At 58.5% G+C, this 19,459-nt stretch overlaps 1 protein-coding gene across 2 annotated transcripts in view; it reads right to left on the reverse strand.

Moving 5' to 3' along the window:
* Positions 1-255: 255 nt before the first annotated feature.
* The window catches only part of SPNS2 (SPNS lysolipid transporter 2, sphingosine-1-phosphate), a 37,503-nt gene continuing 18,299 nt past the window's right edge, over positions 256-19,459 (reverse strand). Inside the window, exons 3-13 of one of the 2 annotated variants that reach the window (XM_054709140.1) lie at positions 12,862-12,998; positions 8,230-8,381; positions 7,926-7,992; positions 6,472-6,614; positions 6,065-6,217; positions 5,748-5,937; positions 5,365-5,430; positions 2,908-3,006; positions 2,659-2,822; positions 2,183-2,229; positions 256-1,769 (exon numbers count right to left, since the gene is read on the reverse strand). In XM_054709140.1, coding sequence (XP_054565115.1) covers positions 2,187-2,229; positions 2,659-2,822; positions 2,908-3,006; positions 5,365-5,430; positions 5,748-5,937; positions 6,065-6,217; positions 6,472-6,614; positions 7,926-7,992; positions 8,230-8,381; positions 12,862-12,998 — 1,214 coding nt within the window. In that variant the 3' untranslated portion in view covers positions 256-1,769; positions 2,183-2,186. Of the gene's footprint in view, positions 1,770-2,182; positions 2,332-2,658; positions 2,823-2,907; positions 3,007-5,364; positions 5,431-5,747; positions 5,938-6,064; positions 6,218-6,471; positions 6,615-7,925; positions 7,993-8,229; positions 8,382-12,861; positions 12,999-19,459 lie in introns of those variants that run through there. The other variant, XM_054709139.1, reaches the window with a different exon arrangement.

Below are 19,459 nucleotides of genomic sequence, written 5' to 3' on the forward strand. Positions count from 1 at the left end.
GGGTCTGCGGGGAGGTCCTGCTGCAGCAGGGGCAACCCAAGCCCTTTCCTGCATGGCCTGGGCTGCTGTCCTGGTTCTCAGCCCAGAGCACACGTGCATTGTATGGGGCTGTGGGCCAGTTGAGGGCTCATGTTCAGGGGGGTCAGCTCGTAGACCCCCACCAGTGCAGGCCTGGCCACGCGCTGGCTGAGCACAGGTGTGACCACTCCTTGTGCCCTCCCCCCACGCTGCTTTCCTGCAAGAGCCACCAAGGCATGATTTAAATAGGTTTATTTCTTCATTTACAAGAGGAATATATTTGGCTTCTCTTAAGACTCTGAGATTCACAATCAGCAGCTCTAAAAAATAAAGGAGCAGTTTGGCTTCCGGAAGGAAGAGGAGGCAACACTTGGACCTGGTTCTTGTACAACAAGAAAACATTGCTGGGGCCCCAGTTGAGCCTGGGGTGGGGGTGGAGGCCAGGCTGGTCTTTGGGGATCCCACCCCCTTTCTAGGCCCCCAGGGTGCCCCAGAGCATGGCGGGGAGTGGGTTTTCCAGTAGCTTCCACACCACTGAAGCCACACCAGCCAGTAACTACAGGGCAGCGAGCATTGTCTAGGCTGGCTCAGAGGGGCGCCTGGCCACAAGGCCCCGCACGTGTGCAGGGAGGGAGTGGAGCAGAGCGGACGGGAGAAGCTGCACGCTGGGGACCAGGGCTCGGGTGACATTTGGCAGCTGCACCCTGCATGTGGCTATGAGGGTGGGATGCAGACAGGACCACAGGGGTGGCCAGCGGCTGGGGGCAGTAGAGGGCTGTGGAAGTGCACGTGAGCGGCAGCAGCTGACGTCGATGGAGATGGTTCTGGGATGTCAGCCTCCACCAGGCTACTCCCTGGGTCAGGAAGCTGAGTGGAAGGCTGCTTCCTCTGGCTGTCAGAGCCCAGGGCCCTGCCCCTGGAAAGAGCCCAGTGTGGGGCAAGAGTGGGTCTGGCTCCTGTGGGGGTGTTCAGGAGATGAACAGGTTTTCCAGGGGCTTCAAGGAGCCCTGTGTGGTGGGCAACCCCAGTGATCTCAGACCTGGGCCACGGGTGGCTTGTAGCAACCACCAGGGCCTTCACCCCTGGTGATACCAGCTACTTGTTGGGCTGGTCCCCACCTGAGAGACCCAGGCTAAGCCCGGCCAAAGCCACAGAGACAAGTGCCCTCTAGAGTGACCCGCCAGGCTAGGAAGTTCTCCGCGACAGCTGCCCAGCTTTGCCAGGCTGAGTCCAGAGGCCTAGCTGAAAGGCTATGGTCCTCACACACCAGGGAGCCTCAGGGCCTGAAGGGCCACCCTGAGGCCTGGACAAGCTGTCTGCGCAGTCCGGGAGCCGCTGGGTCTTCAGAGCTGCCGGTGGTGCCTTGCCCGGCCAGCTGCACTGCAAAGTCTGACTCGCTGGCCCCGCGGTCTGCGGAGGTCAGGGACTGGCCCAGGATCATATAAGCTGGTGACAGGCCAGGCTCTCTCCACACACTCACTGGGGGCTGTCTTCTCCCTGGGTCCCAGCGGCCCTGCAGTCCAAACCCAGGGCTGGGGGTCTGTCTGACCACGTGGCCCCAGCACACACAGCCTTCCAGGTTAGTTGAGGACACAGCCTCTTGGAGCCATGGCCACTCGGCTGTCCCAGACCAGAGATGGGCGTCCTGCCGGGGGTCACGTGGAAAGCTGGACAGCCCAGCAGGACTGGGATGCTGAAGGACACTTCCCAGACGAGGCGGGAGCGAGCATTCTTCATAGTTCCAGAGGCACCTAGAGGGAAGGGGGGTCAGAGGTCGGAGGTGGGGCTTTGGGAGGCATCATTTTTAAAGCTTCCTTTCCTGTTTGGAGAAATGAGTTCCTCTGGGCTCTGGGGGCAGGGTATGGGGTGGTGACCTTGGCTCTTGCACTACTAGGAAGTGCTGCCCCTAGGGGCCAGGTCCAGAGGAAGGTCAAAGTGTAGGAGTCAGGCCCCTGGCCAGTCGTGGCCCTGACCTATGCCCTCATAGGTCAGGGCCCAGCCCTTCTGAGGAAGGAAGGGGGCTGACTTACTGGAAGAGGGAGCCTGCACCCCTCCCACGATCCTCGTCACTGGGCCGTGCTTCAGGAGAAAGTGCCCTGAGTGCTTCCCCCCTAATCCCACCTCCCCTCCCTGGAGCCCCTCAGCCTCCCTGGCCTGCACTCACCGCCTCAGACCTTCATGGATGCGGGTGGCATCACCAGCTCGTTCGCCCTGGGGGAGAGACGGGCAGGGGTCAAGGTGGCACATCAGCGGGGGCCGGGCCCGGGCACTGCTCTGGCACATCGAATCACGGGGGCCGGTTGACCGGACGTGCTGGGCAGGGACCTCGTCAGCCCCAGGGGGAGGTGGGAGAGCCCAGGGGTGGGGAGAGGAAAGAAAGAGAAGAGTAAAGAGGAGAAAGTCAGAAAATGAGAGAAAAAGGAAGGAGAGGGGTCCCAGCTCAAAACCATTAACCCAAGAAAAACCCAAGCCTAGAGCCACAGGCACAGCTGGTTCACCGCGGGCTCCCTCGCCGTGGAGCGGAGGTTTGGGCACAGGCAGCATCAAGAGGTCAGGAAGGCGGGAGCCCAGGGGCCAGGCCACCCACCCACCTCGCACCCAGGCAGGGTTGTGGCAGCAAGCCCACCCACACCCACTCACTGCTGCTCGGCCTTGGCACGGTCACTGAGGAAGAAGATGGCAGTGGCTAGGAAGAACATGCCACCCAGGACCACGACGAAGGGGCAGAGCATGAGGGCGTAGCCCAGGCTCAGGAACTCCCAGAGCGGGGAGTCCTTGGTGCTCTGGCGGATCAGGTCGGAGATCTGCGAGGATTGTGGGTGCGTGTCAAGGCAGGCCAACTCCTGGAGCCCGTCGCCCACCACGGCCGCGCCCACCCCAGGCACTCACAAAGCCGATGAGGTAGGGGCTGCCAGCATCCCCCAGCAGGTGAGAGGTGAAGCTCTGCAGGGCCACGGCGGTGGCCCGTCTCGTGGGGATGACCACGTACTGTGGAAGAGGTGGCAGGTCAGAGGCCAGAGGAGCCAGGCCCACCACCTGGCCTCATCCCTGGGGTCAGGACACTTCCGAAGCACCTCAGCCCCAGGGCCCTCTGCTCATCACCAGCTCACAGACCGGCTGCCTTCGACTCTGCACTGCGCTCTTAGAGAGCCAGCTGCAGTGGTCAGGGAAACTGAGGCCCAGAGGGACACAGGTTGCACAAGGGTCAGGCAACACTGGGCCCAGCCCCTGACTGCTCAGCCTCCTGCCCTCACCTCCCACCAGCCAAAGACCCACCTTGGTTCCCCTCCATGAGGACCTGGAAGGTCTAGGTTGGCCTGCGGGGGAGGGGGGAGAAGAACCCTCCCTGGAAGAGCCTGCACTTTTACCCCTGGGCACCCTAAGGGCCACGTGCCTGGAGCTGCTGGGCCCAGGAACCCTTATCAGACCAAGCAGGCCCTGACCACGGTCGCAGCCCCGAGGCGGGGTGGGCCGAGGCAGCGGAGGAGCGTGGGCAGCCTGCAGCCGCCTCAGGGGGTGCCCTGGGCAGGCCCCTGCCCCGAGCTCTAGCTGCCTCATCTAGTCAGAGTGCCTGCCCTTGGACAGTCTGTGGGAGCAGCCATGGCCCACTGGGCACCCCGTTACAGGGGGCAGGGAGGAGGCCTGGATCCGATGGGATTGTGTGGCCCCATTTCCAATAGTCACGTGGCTGTGACACTTAATAAAATGGGACACGATTTCCCTGGGACCCAAACCCTGTCAGCAGCTGGGGCTGCCCCTGGGGGCAGAGGCAGGGAGGGGGTCCTGCCCAGCACCAAGCACACTTGATTCAAACAGATTCCTCCTCCCTCCACTCCTGGCATGTGCAGTGATGCTGCACCCCCCCCCCCCCGCCCCCCTGCCTGGCTCCATGCTGAGGCACAGAGTTGAGTCGGACCCCCTCCTCCACCCAGCCCCCCACCCCACTCCACCCCGCCCCCAAGTCCCTGGTGTGGGTGAGAGAGATGGCCCAGGAAGGCAGAGATGCAGGAAGCTGGTGGGCAGGGCAGCCTTCCTGGAGAAGAGGGGCTGGCAGGAGCCCAGCGCCAGGCCGCCTCTGATCCCCTGGGCTGCCCCATACTGTGGCACCAAACCCTGAGTGCCCCAGGGTCGGCCCACGAGGAGCCCTCAGCCTCCTGCCCCCAGGGCCAGTCCCTGCAGCTCCCACTCTCCCCACCCCCACCCCCACCCTGCTGGGCTCTGCACCCCCTTCTCCCAATTCTCTCCTGACACTGACTTGGAGTCCAAGGCATAGGACCAGGTGTCACCCCATCCCCAACCCTCACCACCCTCAGACTGCTGCAACTGACCAGGACCACAGCCCCTCCCGGGCTGCACCCAGCCTCGCCCAGGGACACCAAGCCCCGCCCCCCGCGCTCAGACAGCCCTTTGTCCCCGGCCGGCTGGTCTGGGGCCCATTGTTGGCCCTGTGAACACGGCCTCTGTGCGCCTGGCCACAGCCCAGCCGCGGGCACTCAGGCAGGCACGCCTGGGACCCAGGCTGAGCTGGGTCGATGGAAGCTCAGACCCTGGGGGAGGAGCGCTGGCAGGCGGCACCCCCTCGGTGCCAGCCTGGCACTGCCAGCCTCCCGGCCACAGACCTGAGCCTCCAGACATCCCCTCCCCACCCAGGCTCCACATCCATCCTGCCTGCTCAACCCTCCAATTTCAGGCCCTCTCCACGCAGACCCCAACATCTCTGATCCCCTCCCTGCCTCCAGGCGCACCTTCCCAGCCTAACTCCCCCACCACCACCACACACACACACACACCACCACCACTACCACCACCACCACACACACAAACACACACCACACACACACACACCACCAGCACCACCATTACCACACACACACATACCACACACACACACACATACACACACACACACACCACTACCACCACCACACACACCACCACACACACACACACACACACACCACCACCACCACCACCACACACACACCACCACCACACACACAAACACACACACACACCCACACACCACCACCACCACCATCACCACACACACCACACACACACACACCACCAGCACCACCATTACCACACACACACATACCACACACACCACTACCACCACCATCATCACACACACACACCACCACCACCACCACCACACACACACCACCACCACACACACAAACACACACACACACACCACACACCACCACCATCACCACACACACACACACCCCGCCACCGCCACCACCACCAAGTCCTGCAGCTCTTCCTCCCCTCCCTTACCCTCCCCAGCTGCCCAGAGAGTCAAGAGGCCTGGTCAGCAGAGGCGACCTCAGCCTGCCTCACCATGAGGATGTCTGCGGTGATGGCCCAGTTAGAAAACAGCAGCGTCTCCCCGACAAAGATGCAGATCTGCCCAGGAGAGACCAGAACAGCCGTCAGGAAGCCCCCCACACACACCCCCGGGGCCTCAGCTCGCTCCCTGCACCCTGGCTGCAGGCAGGGAACCCCAACGCCTCCCAGCCTTCCTGGCCTGCAGCTCCCGGCAGTCAGGCTCGTAAGGAGTGTGTGGCTCATCGAGATGCCCACAGCCGAGCCCTGGACAGGCCCTGGCAGAACAGGGGCAGGCACACAGGAGCCTCCCCATGGAGGGAGGAGGGCCCCGTAAATCACACTGCTGCTCCTGCCAGGCCGCTCCCCACCACCCCTCAACCCCCCACTGCACTCACATAGGCCCCCACGATGCTGCTCTTGGCGGCCACGAAGATGAGGCAGATGAAGATGGCAGAGCCCAGCATGCCCACAGCACACACCAGCGGGTCGGCTCGCTGGGTCCGCAGGCGGCACCAGCGAGTGGCTCCTGCCCCCGTGACCACACCCAGAAAGCCCGTGAAGCAGGTGATGGCCCCAAAGATGAGGCTGTGGGACAGAGGATGGCGGGGGGTGGGTTGAGAGGAAGGCCAACGCTGGGGCAGAGGGCTGGCACCTCTGTCCAGCGTCCCTCGCCACCCTGCCGCCCACCTCCCCCACCTGGGCCTGGCCCCACCTGTCCTTGGCCCCACAGGGCGGGCTGCTGCACGCCTCCGCCGTCCTCTGCACGACTTGGGCGCGGTACAGGTACAGCGGGATCCACATGCCCAGGGCCCCTGTGGCGAAGGACACGGCCGACGTGGCCAGGGAGGAGAAGACGTAGCTGCGGCTGGGGAGAGGCCGGGCAGGGACACTGAGTGGGGCCCCGGAGGCCCCCTTCGCTCCCCACTCCTCCCGGGGTTGGAAGGCTCTGATGCCTCCCCTTGCGGGCTCTGGGCGTGAGGGCTATGGCAGCAGAGTCATCAACACGTGGCCACCATGTCACTCCCAGCACTGCTGGCAGCGGAGACAGCAGGGAGTCCAGCCACGGGTGCTAGGTGGGCCACCCCCTCTTCTCACCAGAACCCCCCCAGCAGGACTCACTTGCGGATCAGGGCCTTCATGTCTCGGAGCCACGAGGTCCGTGCCTTGAGCTGCCCCCCGAGCTGGTCGGCATGGCCTCTCTTCGTGGCTGGGACCAGGACGAGGATGAGCGTTCCTGTGATCATGCCCGCGATGGGGGACACCTGAGGGCACAGGGAGCACCAAGTTAGGACGCCAGGGCCAAGCCGGCGTTGCCTCTGCTGCACCAGGAGGGGGAGCGCAGGCAAGTCACACTCTGGGCTCTGGGCTCCAGGTTCCTCTGGGCTGGCATCTGCCCAGCCTTCCCGATGGGGCTGCTGAGCAAAGCCGCTGGGAATGAGGTCAGCAAAAAGGGCGTGGGGGCTCAACCTGCAGTGTCCAGAGCAGGAGTGGGATGGGAGGGGGGATCGAAGGAAGAAGGGAGGGGTGGGCGGTCAGATGGATAGAGGAGGGAGGACAGATGGTTGAATATGTGGACAGACAGATGGAAGGAAGAATGGATGGATGAGTGAATTAACAGACAGGAAGATGGACGATGGAACGATGAATCACTGTATGGACGCCTTAACACATGGAAAAGCAGGAAGATGGCTGGATGGCTGGATGGGTAATGGATGGATAGAAAGAAGGAAGACAGGTGGATAAGGGACAGGCATGTGGAATGATGAGTGGGAGAGGAGAGAGTGACTGTGACAGGGAGCCACACCAGCCCTGCCCGAACCCCTGGGTCTGAGAGAGTTTCCCAGGCAGGTCTTCGCCCTGCGGGTCACTGGGAAGGGACTGGCTGGGCACGGAGCATCCAGCACATAGACCAGGCAGGTTATCGCGTGGGAGGAGCCCATGTGGCCCCAGAACAGAGGCTCGGGGCACCCTTGGGGTCTTCCCTGGGTCCTGCCCCCTGTGAGAACAGAAGCTCCAGGCCCCAGCCCTCTCTCCAGATGGGGGGCCACTTCGGCAGCCTGGATTCCAAGGTGCCGGCTCCTCTGCCAGCTCGTGAGAACCGGGAAACCTGCTCCCCCCACACCCCACAGGCCTGGAGCCTCTCCATGCGCTCCCACTCCCATTAAGGAATTCCACGGAGGCTGCTTCCTTCCTGCTTTTGAGGAAAAAACACTTTGTCTTAGCTTCCTCTCCTCTGCGACTGGGGATCTCTGTTTCCGGGGACAGGAAGTGGCTGCAGGCCCCCACAGAGGTTGTGTCTCAGCCTCGCCCCAGCACAGGGCCAGGGCTCACAGCAGGAAGCGCCCTCGTGGATCTGGAATTTCCTGACCCGCTGGGAGAGTTCTTCGTCCCCTCAGCCTGGGGGCCCCTGAGGGTGATGGGCCTGACTTGGGCTCTGCTCACACCTGGATTCCCCAACCGAGTGCAGGCCTGCGGGGTGGGAAGCCTGGAGGCCCAGGCCTGCATCCCAGCCCGGGGTGTGTCCCTGGATCTCTGGGTGACCTGGGCACAAGCTGGTCTGGGGGTGTCCTTACCCGCAAGGCCCAGTGCCAGTCTCCGGCTGCCTGCTTCACGCTGGAGCCAGTGATGTAGCCCAGGCCGCTGCCGAGAACACAGGCACAGTCAGCAGGACAGGTGCGGGGGGAGGGGGATGGGGGAGGGGCTCACTGTCCACGGGGCAGGACCCCTGCCCACCTGCCCCAGCCCCCCGGCCAGCCACCTGCAGAGCAGGTCCAGCGTTTCCCCAAGGCTGACCACCCACATGTTTAGGTCACCGAGGACCAAACCTCAGGGAGAGGGCCTGGTCAGAGCTGCAGGGGACCTCGCCCGGGTCCTCACCTGCCCAGCGGGATGGCAAAGTAGAAGACAGACAGCATGAGCGTGCGTGTGTTCTTGGTGAAGAGGTCGCCGATGATGGTGGGCGCGATGGTGGAGTAGCTGGCCTCCCCGATGCCCACCAGCCCCCGGGACACGACCAGCAGCCAGAAGTGCTGTGGGGGAGGGAGGGGCGGAGAATGCTTGGGGACTCTCCTTCTCCTCTGCCTGCTCATCCTCGGGCCCCCACTTTGCCCCGCACCCCTGCAGGGTCCAGGAGCTAGGGGAGAGGTTGGAGCCCAACCCCTGCCTCAGCAACAACTACACCCTTAGGCCACTCGGGGCCTCAGTTTCCCTCTCCAGAGAGTGGGTCTGACTGGGCCTGGTGGGCCCAGTGCTGAGATGGGACTTGACTCTCCCAAGTTGAGTGTTGTAGTTGTGGCCCAGACAGGCCCCCTCTGTCCTCGTAAGCACCGTGGACATATAAGCCTGTGTCTTCACCAGCACCCCAATTGGGAGACTTCCTCCCTGAGTTCTGGCCCCGCCTCGGGAGCCTCGAGTCACCCCCCTCTGTGTCCCACCCCCCCACACACAGGGCAGCTGGCTGGCCCTGGCAGCACTGAGGAGCAAGTGTGAGTGGGGAGTGGGCAGGGCGGCCCAGTGCTCGGCGCTCCTCCCCGCGCACACATCAAAGAGCACAGCCCCGCTGATCTGGGAGGGGTGGGGCCGTGCCAGCTGCCAGTGTACGACCCCTTTGATGTGGACCGGGCCTCTCTGTCCCCAGCTGCCCAGGGCCTGAGAACCCAGCCTGGTCATCTTTCCCCGGCCCCACCCTGACCACCCATCCGGCCAGCATCGCCCACATCCAGCCCTCCTCTGGGCTCTGCTTCCCTCCCTCCTGCCCGGCTCTTTCCCGGTCCTTTCTCTGAGTCACTGGTCCTGCTCAGCCATCTCTGCGCCTCTCCTTTCTACAGCTCGTCACCCGCTCCATCCCCGAGTCTTTCCCTGGTTCCTTACTTCTGCTTTTCCTGGGGATCACCTGCCAACAGCCTTTGCCTATTTTTTGTTGGACTGTCTTTCTTGCCTTGGTTTCTGATAGCTTTCTGGACATCCTGGGTAATGATCCTTTTTTTTAATCTTTTTTTTAATACATTTTATTGATTTTTTTACAGAGAGGGAGAGAGAGTTAGAAACATCGATGAGAGAGAAATATCAATCAGCTGCCTCCTGCACAACCCCCACTGGGGATGTGCCCGCAACCAAGGTACATGCCCTTGACCGGAATTGAACCTGGGACCCTTGAGTCCGTAGGCTGATGCTCTATCTACTGAGCCAAAGCGGCTAGGGCCTGGGTAATGACCCTTTATTACGTAGGTCACAAATAGTGTATGGAGTTCCTCCATACAGAAGCTTCATTTCGTGTTGTTTAATTTGAGAATGTCCGGTCTGCTCATTTCTCCTTTAATGGCTCTGGATTTCACATCTTGTTCAGGAAGGCCTATTCCATCCCCAAATGAGAGAGGTGTTCTCCGGTATGTTACGGTTGTTATATTGCAGAGAGAGTGCGACTGGGCGGGGTGTCCTCAGCCATTCTCCTCGGCACAGGAGCAGGCAAACAAGCCCTGTCTGACCAGGGATCCTGTAGATTCCCCCCTCGCCCCCCCGCCCCCCCCAGCCCACTGCTCTGTGCACTTGCTACTTGCACACCCACGTACCAATGAACAGCATTTAGTGTCCCGTGTGCTTTGAAAAAGATGACCATAAAAGGAACCATTCCATGAACCTTGTCCCACAACTTGCTCTTTCCCTCATTCTTATCTTTTAATATAGATCTAGTTCATTCTTTTGTGATTAGGAGTCTCCTAAGATGCCCTGGCTGCCGTTGCTCAGTGGTTAGAGCGCCGGCCCACGCATCGGAGGGTCTCAGGTTCAATTCCGGTCAAGGGCAGGTACCTGGGTTGCCGGTTCAATGCCTGGCCCCAATCCGGGTGCGTTCGGGAGGCAACCAAATGATGTGTGTCTCTCACATCGATGTTTCTCTCTCCTCTCTCTCTCTCTCTCTCTCTCTATCTCTATCTCTATCTCTATCTCTATCTCTCTCTCCCTTCTACTCTCTCTAAAAATCAATGGAGAAAATATCCTCGGGTATTAACAAAGAAAAAAGTCTCATAAGATGAAGACACCCCATTTTGTCTGGGCTTCCCCCCCATCATGGTCCTTCAGTTAGTCTCCCCTTTTTTCTATTTTAAGACTACAGCAAACATCCTCGCATGCACTCGTGTCCCCAAGTTGGAGTTTCTGTCTTGGGCATCTACCTCAAAGCCAAAGGCTGGGCTGAGGGATTTACACAGCTAGAATTTCACAAAACCCAGCCGTGTCGCTCTCCAAAGAGTCTATCCATTTACACTCCCACCAGCAGCTGGAGTAACACGTAGTATTGCCAGCCTTTCTAATTGTTGCCAATCTGACGGGTGTGAAATGGTATCTCATTGTTGTTTTAATTTGCATTTCCCTGATTACTTGAGAGAGTACAGTCTCTTCCTACTGTCAATGCCCACTGGGTATCTTCTCCTGCAACTGTCTGTCACTGTCCTTTGCCCGTTTTTCCCACTGGGTTATTTGTCTTGCTTGTTGATTTATAGTTCCTCATGGTTATAGTTTGCTTTTTACTTTACTCTGACTTATCCGGAATTTATTTTGGTGCGTGGTTTGAAATACGGGCTAAACTTTATTTTTCATCCAGATGGACAGTCAATTCTCCCGAAACCATGAGATGCAACTTTCATCCTACACCCAATTCCCATAGGAAGGAGGACTGTGTCTCCCGATCTCTTCTTCCGTCCCTCTGCTGTTTCAGGTAGAATAGCCAGATTGGATTAACTCACAGGGCAAGTCCCCTCTCGCTGTTATTTTTCACCATGTTCTTGGCTGTTCCTAGGCGTTTTCTCTGCCAAATTAACTTCAGAACCCTGTGGGACTCAGATTGCGCTTGCAGTGAATTTACAGAGTAATTGGGGTGATCTGTCTGCTTCTCTCTCTGCCTCTGCTTGTCTTCTCTCCCCGACCCTCTCTCCTCTACACACCTGGAGGGGGCTCAGCCCTGGCATCCTGGTCCTGTCCCAGAAATAGCACCAAAGATCAGAAGACCAGGGGCCTGGCCAGGGCAGGACACGGCCCAGAGAGGCCCTAGAGGCGTCTGGTCCAGGCCCCATTTTCTATCGTGGGTGTCAGGTTGACACTACGGCTTGGAGCTTTCCTGAGCCTGACCTTCCTCTGAAGCAGCCCATGAAGCAAAGTTGTATCCCCAAACCTGCTGATTCCCTCTGCCCTGGCTTCCAACCCCCTCTCGATCAATGTAAATCTGACTCACCAAGTCCTTCTTCACTCTCTTCCAGGGCTCTGCACTGCCCTCAGGAGGAGGCCCAGGCCCTCCCGCCTGGCATCTGAAGCTCTCCTTGACTGGTCCCTGCCTTCCTTTCCAGCCAAAACACTCTGTCCCTCAATTTCTGAACACACCCCACCATCTGCACCCATGGGAGTTTGCTCCTTCTGCCCATGCTCTCTTCACCAAAAGGCCTCATCTCCCTGTCCTGCCTGCCCAGCTCAATGCCACCTCCTCCAGGAAGCCTTCCCTGAACCGTGGATTTTAAGAGACTGCACTCCTTACATTGACTCTCAGCACTTCGCACATCTGGAAGGCTCTAAACATGGGATCTTCTGCCACATCTTCCCACCCCAGCCTGGGTGCTCCCAAGGACAGGGCCAGGGTCTCCTCCTTTGTCCCCTAAGCTGCGAACTTCTTGAGGACAGATCTGGTATTCTCCCCTTCTCCCTCTATCTCCCTCTGCTGTCACCATCATGTGACTGTCCTTCCTCTGCTGAGCATCCCTAGTGATGGGAAACTCACTACCTCTCAAAGCAACATATCTCCTTTTTGGAAGAAAGAGTCAAAGTAATGATTTGCTGAATACCTGCCATGTTCCAGGGCCTAGATATTCATTGGCTTAGTTATTTCTCACAATAACCCTTTAAGTTGAGAAGTATTATCCCCATTTTAGAGATAAAGAAACTGAGGCGCAGAGAGGTTAAGTAAATTTCTCCAGATCACAAGGCTGAGTGGGCAACAGAATTGACAGAATTGATCTGTTCAAACCCAGGACTGTGGGAGCCGAGTAAGAAACATCTCCCTTATGTTGAAGTGATGCTGGCCTCCCTAAGACTTTGACCCACGTAGTTAGCTGGCCATCACACGAAGAGCAAACTGTGGGAGGCCCAGACAGGGGTGGTGGCTCACCTGTGGTCACACAGCAAGATGATGGCGGGGCCAGGACTAGAACCAATGGGTCCCGACTCCTAGCTCCCTGTGTTCCTCCAGTCCGACCCAGATCAGAGGCAGCTTAGAGAGTCAGGCTGCTGGGCTGTGGGTCCCTCAGTTCCGGCCAGTGTGGGGAAGGGTCTATTTGCAGGGCCAGTTTCTAAAAATCCCCAACTCCCCCCCGCCCCCCAATCCCACTGTCCTTGGAAGATACTATCTGGAGCTGGAGCAAAGGGGCTGGAACCCCCCAGACTAGACTAAGACGGGTCAAGCAGACCGCACCCACTGGAGGAACGGATGGGACACTCAGGGCTGCCGGGCAGGCAGTCGGCCAGGCTCACCTGCTGGGAGATGAAGGAGCTGGAGAACGTGACGGCCGACCAGAAGAAAATGCCGCAGCTAAGGATCACCTTCCTGTTGAAGCGGTCGCCCAGGTAGCCGAAGATGGGGGCCGCCACCATGAAGCTGCAGATGAACACTGTGCCGGCAGAGGAGAGCGTGAGGGCTGGTGCAGGGTCCCTGAGCCTGGACCCCCTGCCCACACCACCCCAGCTCGAGGCCAGAGCCCAGGAGACAAAGCTTAGCCTGGGCCAGGGCCCGAGGCAGCAACCCCAAGAGAAGAAGCACATGTTCACGATAATGTTCATGATGATGGGGAAGCAACCTCAGGCGGGCCTGGGCCCAGGGGCGGCAGGAAAGGCCCTCTGGGTTCAGGTGATTCCACGACCCCATCCTCTTTATGCAGGCCCCCGACTTATCCAGCTGTAGGGGAGCCCCTTGGGTACTTTTAAAACAGTAAAGATGTACTCCTCGAACCGTTTCTGTATGCCAGGAGCTGCGCGAGGCCTCACCACACAGCCTCCTGTGGATCCTTCCAGCCCAGCCCACCTCGCAGATGGGAGACAGGCTGAGGGAGAAGTGACTTGCCCAGGGCCCCACCAGTAGTGAGCAGCCCAATGGGGATTTGATCCCGCCTGTCTGTCTCCAGAGCCAGCGGTCCTGATGCTTGGCCACACTGCCTTCCCCGTTAGACTTGGGAAAGAGGGGAAGGGAACGACCCAAGGTCACACAGCCAGTCAGGGCAGGACTGGGCCGGAACTCCAGGGCCCACCCCTGACACATCACACAGCACCCTCACTCCCAGCCGGCTGGCTGCAAGGCTTCCCTGACATTTGGAAACACTGTGGTTCATTTGTTCATTCATTCATTTATTCGTTCATCCATCCATCCAACAAAACAGGCAGCCCTAGCTGGTTTGGCTCAGTGGATAGAGCGTCAGCTGGGTTTCGGACTCGATCCCCAGTGTGGGGCGTGCAGGAGGCAGCTGATCAATGATTCTCTCTCATCACTGATGTTTCTATCTCTCTTTTCCTCTCCCTTGCTCTATGAAATCAATAAAAAAAATTTTTTTTAAATAAAAGAAATAAATAGAAGGGTCAGAGAAAGTGACATTTCAACACAGATCTGGAGGAGGTGAAAAAACAAATCATGCATACATTGGGGCAAGAATGGCAAGTACAAAGGCCCTGGGGCAGGAGTGCACTTAGCATATCTGAGAACTGCAAAGAGGCCAGAGTGGCTGGAACAAGAGAGGCAAAGCGGGGGGAAAGGCCAGCTGGGTTTCGGCCTTATGGCCCATTGTGATGCTGTGGCGTCTGCGGGTGAGAAAGGAAAACACTGGAGGATGCTGAGCAGAGGAATGATCTGACCTGGTTTTGTTCTTCCAGAACAAGAGAAGGGCAGAGCCTCAGAGGACTCCGTGGGGATGCCACTGCCGGTGATGGGAGGGGCCTTGGAGGTCCCAGGTGGGATAAAGAGGCCAGCAAGCAAAGGTAGGCTCTGGGTCAACAGGCAAGGCAGCAACCCCCCTCCCCCCCCCCCCCCCCCCCCCCCCGCCCAGGAAGTCAGTCCCACAGCTGATGGGCAGATGGCCAGACAAAGGCTGGGAGTGGGCAGACAAGGTGGCCAGTGACTGGCCTCTGACACCAGGCTGAATGTGCACACGGGCTGGGCTGCTCTCTCAAGACCCCAGGGAGGCTGGCCTGGAAAAAGAGAAAGGGGGAGGGGAGGAGAGAGGGGTGGAGGTGACCTAGGGAGAGAGGACTGGCTGGAGGGCACGACGGTCTCTTATCCTAGTGAGAACAGTGAGTGTGTATGGGGTGTGTGGGGGGCCCTGTTAATCCCAACTGTGTGTGACTGGGACCTTGGGCATAATCAACATAGAGACGCACAAAAGTGGGCACCAGTGACGCACTGCCTGGGTTCTAAGTCCCAGCTGCTCTTTCCCAGCTGGGTGACCCACGCAGGGCACAGCCTCTCTGGGCCTCCGTTAGCGGTGTGCTGATAAAGGCTGAACAACTGGCTCTCCTGAGGTATACTGTTTGCCAATTCCCACGGTGTAAATACTCCCACCCTGGCTGATTTCAAGCTACCAATGTGATGTCACTGTTCCACACAGCACTGTATACACAGTAATTCTACCAGACAGAGATAATAGAAGTAAATAGCTTTAAGAACACAGATAAGAGTAAAACATAGTAAAATAATTAAGAAGTGATGAACTGTACTTAATACCTTTGTGTGTTTTTTAAACATGTTTTTATTAATTTTATTTTATTACTATTTGGGGGGTGTTAATCCTCACTCGAGGGTATTTTTCCATTAATTTTTAGAGAGCGTGGCAGGGAGAGAGAGAGAAACATCGATGTGAGAGAGACACATCAATTGGTTGCCTCCCGCACACACCTGGGCCAGGGCTGGGGATGGAGCCTGCAACCAGGGTACATGCCCCTGACCAGAATCAAACCCAGGAACCTTTAGTCCACAGGCCGATGCTCTATCCATTGAGCCAAACAGGCTAGGGCTGTTTTTATTGATTTCAGAAAAAGTGGAAGGGAGAGGGAGGAGAGAAACATCAATGAGAGAAACATTGATCAGCTGCCTTCTGCACACCCCCTACTGGGGATGGAGCCCAAAACCCAGGGGAATGTCCCGTGCAACCTCTAGGTGCACGGGACGATGCCCAACCAATTGAGCCACCCTGGCCAGAGCTATTACCTTCATTTTTATTTTATTTATTTTTTTAAAATATATTTTATTGATTTTTTACAGAGAGGAAGGGAGAGAGATAGTTAGAAACATCAATGAGAGAGAAACATCGATCAGCTGCCTCCTGCACACCCCCTACTGGGGATGTGCCCGCAACCAAGGTACATGCCCTTGACCGGAATCGAACCTGGGACCCTTCAGTCCACAGGCTGACGCTCTATCCACTGAGCCAAACCGGTTTCGGCTACCTTCGTTTTTAATGAGTTGTTTAATCGTAAGTTTACATAATTTAGTTTTTAATAATGGTTGCATTTAAAAACCAGCTCACACAATTCCTAAAAATCTAACCGTTGACTCTGAGGCGCAGGTCTAAGTCGTTCCCAGCAGCCCTACCCCCTCACCTGTAAAAGGAAGATAAAAGGAGCAGCTCCCAGTTGCCCTTAGCAGAGGATGAGATAAGGTTTGTAAGGTGCTTCATGCCACACCCCGCCCAGTCCACACTGGGCCCTTGTTTCGATTATTTCCTCATCTCTAGAAAAAGAATTTTTCCTGCTGGGCCAGTCTCCCAGGACCTTTCAGAGATCAAACCAGGATATGGGCACGAAGGAGATTCCGGTCTCATTAGGCCTTACACACGTCAGCGGGGAGGGAGAAGGTTCCCTCTGTGCCTGTCTGTGCTAGGTGGGGAGTGAGCAAAAAGAATCAGAGTGGGAGCTGCACCCTGTCTGGTCCCGGGGGGCAGACCCCATCCGTGGGCTGCCCAGCTTAAAGGGCTAAAATGCCAGGGAACCAGCAAGGAAGGCCAACTCCTGCCAGGATAATGAAGGGAGGCTTCCTGGCGGTGGTGATGTCGGTGCTGGGCACTGAAGGAGGCATAGCAATTGGCCGTGATGATAATCCTTAAAATATAAATTACAAATCTTATAAGCGGTCCTGAATAACAGGTAAGGAGGCACCATGCCTACTGTTATAATAACCTCAGTTACCATGTACGGGGAATTTATTATAGGCAAGGCCCAAGGATGCGCCCTGGACATACGCACAGGTTATCTCATCTGATTCTCACTATTGTCTTCTTCGCACAGAGGGGACAACAGGGGCTGAAAGGAGTGACCGTCACACAACGAAGTGTGTGGCTGAGCCAGAATTGAACCCCCGTTTGTCTGACTCCGGAGTCCTTGCTGTAAATCACACTACAGACGGTCAGGCTAGGAAGGGGGATGGTCCCAACTGAGGTTCCCAAGGTCAGAGAAAGTTCAGTGTATTGGGGACAGCGAGAAAGTGGGTCAGGCTACAGCTGGGGAAGCTGTGGAGGAAGCAGCGGGAGACAAGGTGTGGAGCGAGGATGGGCCCTCAACACTAGGACCAGGTTTGGCGTTTAGTTGGCGGGCAGCAGAGAACCACAGCGTACTTCATGCTCCCGCTTCACGGGCGCACTGGGAGGCCCCCACTGGTGGGTGGAGAGGGGCTGAGGGAAGTGAGCCAGGGCCTAGGCCAGACCCCGACCCTCCTGGTCCATCCCCACCTGCCTGCCTGCAGCAGAGCAGGGAGGCAGCTGCTGGCTCTTCCCCCGCCCCCCCCCCCAGCTTTCTGCCTGCTCACCTGGGTGGGCAGAGGCACCCTGGACTGCAGGTGCACCCCTATTGCAGCAGGTACTCTCTGTCCCCACCCCGGTTCCAGCCTGCTGAGGTCACCAGGCACCATCCTGAGCTTCACCGTGTCTGTCCCATGTCACAGCTGAGGCCACTGATACGTGGGGGGACTTGCCCAAGATGATACTCTGACCCTCCTGACCCTGGACTCCCTCTTCCCTCAGTCCCTTCCCTTGGGGACAAGGGAGTCCAGGGTCAGGAGGGTCACAGTGTCATCTTGGGCAAGTCCCCCACAAACCAGTGGCCCCGGCTGGGAAATGGGAGACACGACCCATCTTTGCAGCCCTCCCCTCTGCTCTGCCCGAGGCGGGGGAGAGAGGGGGTCCCAGGCCAGCGGAGGGGGCTAACCACAATCAATCCCGACAGGCACAGGGGGAAATGCTGCTGGCAGAGGAAGGGCACAGACAAAGGCAGGGGCGCGTGCGCCTGTCCCAGGCAGGGCACAGAGGCCAATCCGGCCAGCAGGGCAGGCAGCTCTGCTGCAAATAAAGACCAGCCTGGCTAGAAGCTTCCCTGTGCCCCACCCCCACCCCACCGTCTTTGTTTGTTTCAGGAGAGCTTTCTGGGCAGCCCGGCTGCCCCACCCCATCTCCCTAGGGCCGGCTTTCCCAGCAGCTCCCGCAGGAGGACATCCTGTGGCCCGGGTGTGGGGAAGCCCTCGCTCAGCTCACGCTCAGCTCACGTGTGCTGAGCCCACAGGTCTGGGACAATGGAGTAGCCAGCAGGGAGCCGGGGGCGGGGGGGGGGGGGGGGAGGAAAAGGCAGGGCCCTGATGGCCGGGGTGTAGGGGTTGGGGGGGAGTAGGGGTTGGGGGGAGTAGAGGTTGGGGGAAGTCAGGGCTGAGCTTCACCCGCTTCCAATGGGATGGCCAGGCCCCCTCCTCCTACGGCTGAGAGTCACCAGGAAGCCAGGGCATGGACACCATCTGTAAGGGCTGTCCACCCCACAGCAGTCCAGGGGCTCAGGGTGCTGGCTGAAGGCCTTCTCCCTTGGGGGCCCACAGAGGGACCAGCACCCAGAAGCTCAGGACAGCCCCACACAGTCTCTGTGCCCTGGCAGGCCACCCCGGGACCCACCACAGGCTGCTGAGCCACCCTCAGTGCACATGCACCCCGTCTGACACCAGAAGGTGGTCCTAGAGCAGAAGTGGGCAAGGTCTGAGCTGGGGAGCCCTGGCTCCCACACTGTGGCCTTGGAGCATGCATCCAGCCCCCACCTTGGCCCAGCTGAACCAGGACTATTTTTACAAAGTCCAGATCTGGCTGACCTGTTATTTGGAAAAGATCCGCCATCCTCCACATCCTGTGGGCAGAGAGAGTGCTTGGGCAGCATGGGGTGGGCAGGGGCCAGGCTCTGCCCGTGGGATGTGGAGGATGGCAGCCCAGGCCAGCCAAGAGGATGGGAGGACCCGGACAGCCTGGACCCATCAGTGCCTGAAAGCCACCATGCCCAGACTTCCTCCTTTACAGTCTGCTGGGGACATAAGCCCGAGGTGGGCCCCTCAGGCCTCAGGAGGTCCTGGGGAGTAGCCACAGGGGCTGCCCAGCTTTGCCTTCAGAATCAAAGCAGAGGATGTCACTACGGTGGCCAAAGTGGGGAGGGGAGCAAGGCCAGCAGGAGACGCAGCCCCAAAGCAGATGCGCTGTCTAGTTTCAGTCTGAGCTGGCTCTTCCTGTCCCCACTCCCCCCGCCCCACCCCCATGTCCCATCCTATCACTGCCTCGTGACTCCACACACCCCAGGCCTGAAATGCCATCCAACCTCCTCCACCATCCCTTCCCACACTGGGTCCCGGAGTAAAGATCCTGATGCACCTGCCCTGCCCCGAAACCTTCTCTGGCTCCCCACTGCCCCAGACAAAACCCAGATGCCTTTTACCATCAGACCCTGCCTGTTATCCAGCCCCTCCTCCCATCCCCCACACTCCAGCCAGGCAGCATCAGCCTTCACTCTCGCCCTCCGAGCTGCTCTTATGCTGATTTCCTCAGCTCCATCTTCCAATTTGCTTATTTTCTCTTCAACTGGGTCTAGTCTACCTGTTAAGAACGCTAATTATTACACTTTTTAATTTTAATCATTAGATTTTTCACTAGGAGAATTTAAAATGTAGGTCTTTTTAAAACATCTCCCTGTTCTTTGGTGATCAGGTGCTATTCCTGTCTTATACATTCGACACTTTCCTGTAGAGCTTTGCAAGCTGAGTCTGCCTGGTGTTCAGGTCCCTCCAGGAGTTCTGCGG

Source organism: Eptesicus fuscus, chromosome 20, assembly GCF_027574615.1.
Source record: "Eptesicus fuscus isolate TK198812 chromosome 20, DD_ASM_mEF_20220401, whole genome shotgun sequence".
Lineage (NCBI taxonomy): Eukaryota > Metazoa > Chordata > Mammalia > Chiroptera > Vespertilionidae > Eptesicus > Eptesicus fuscus.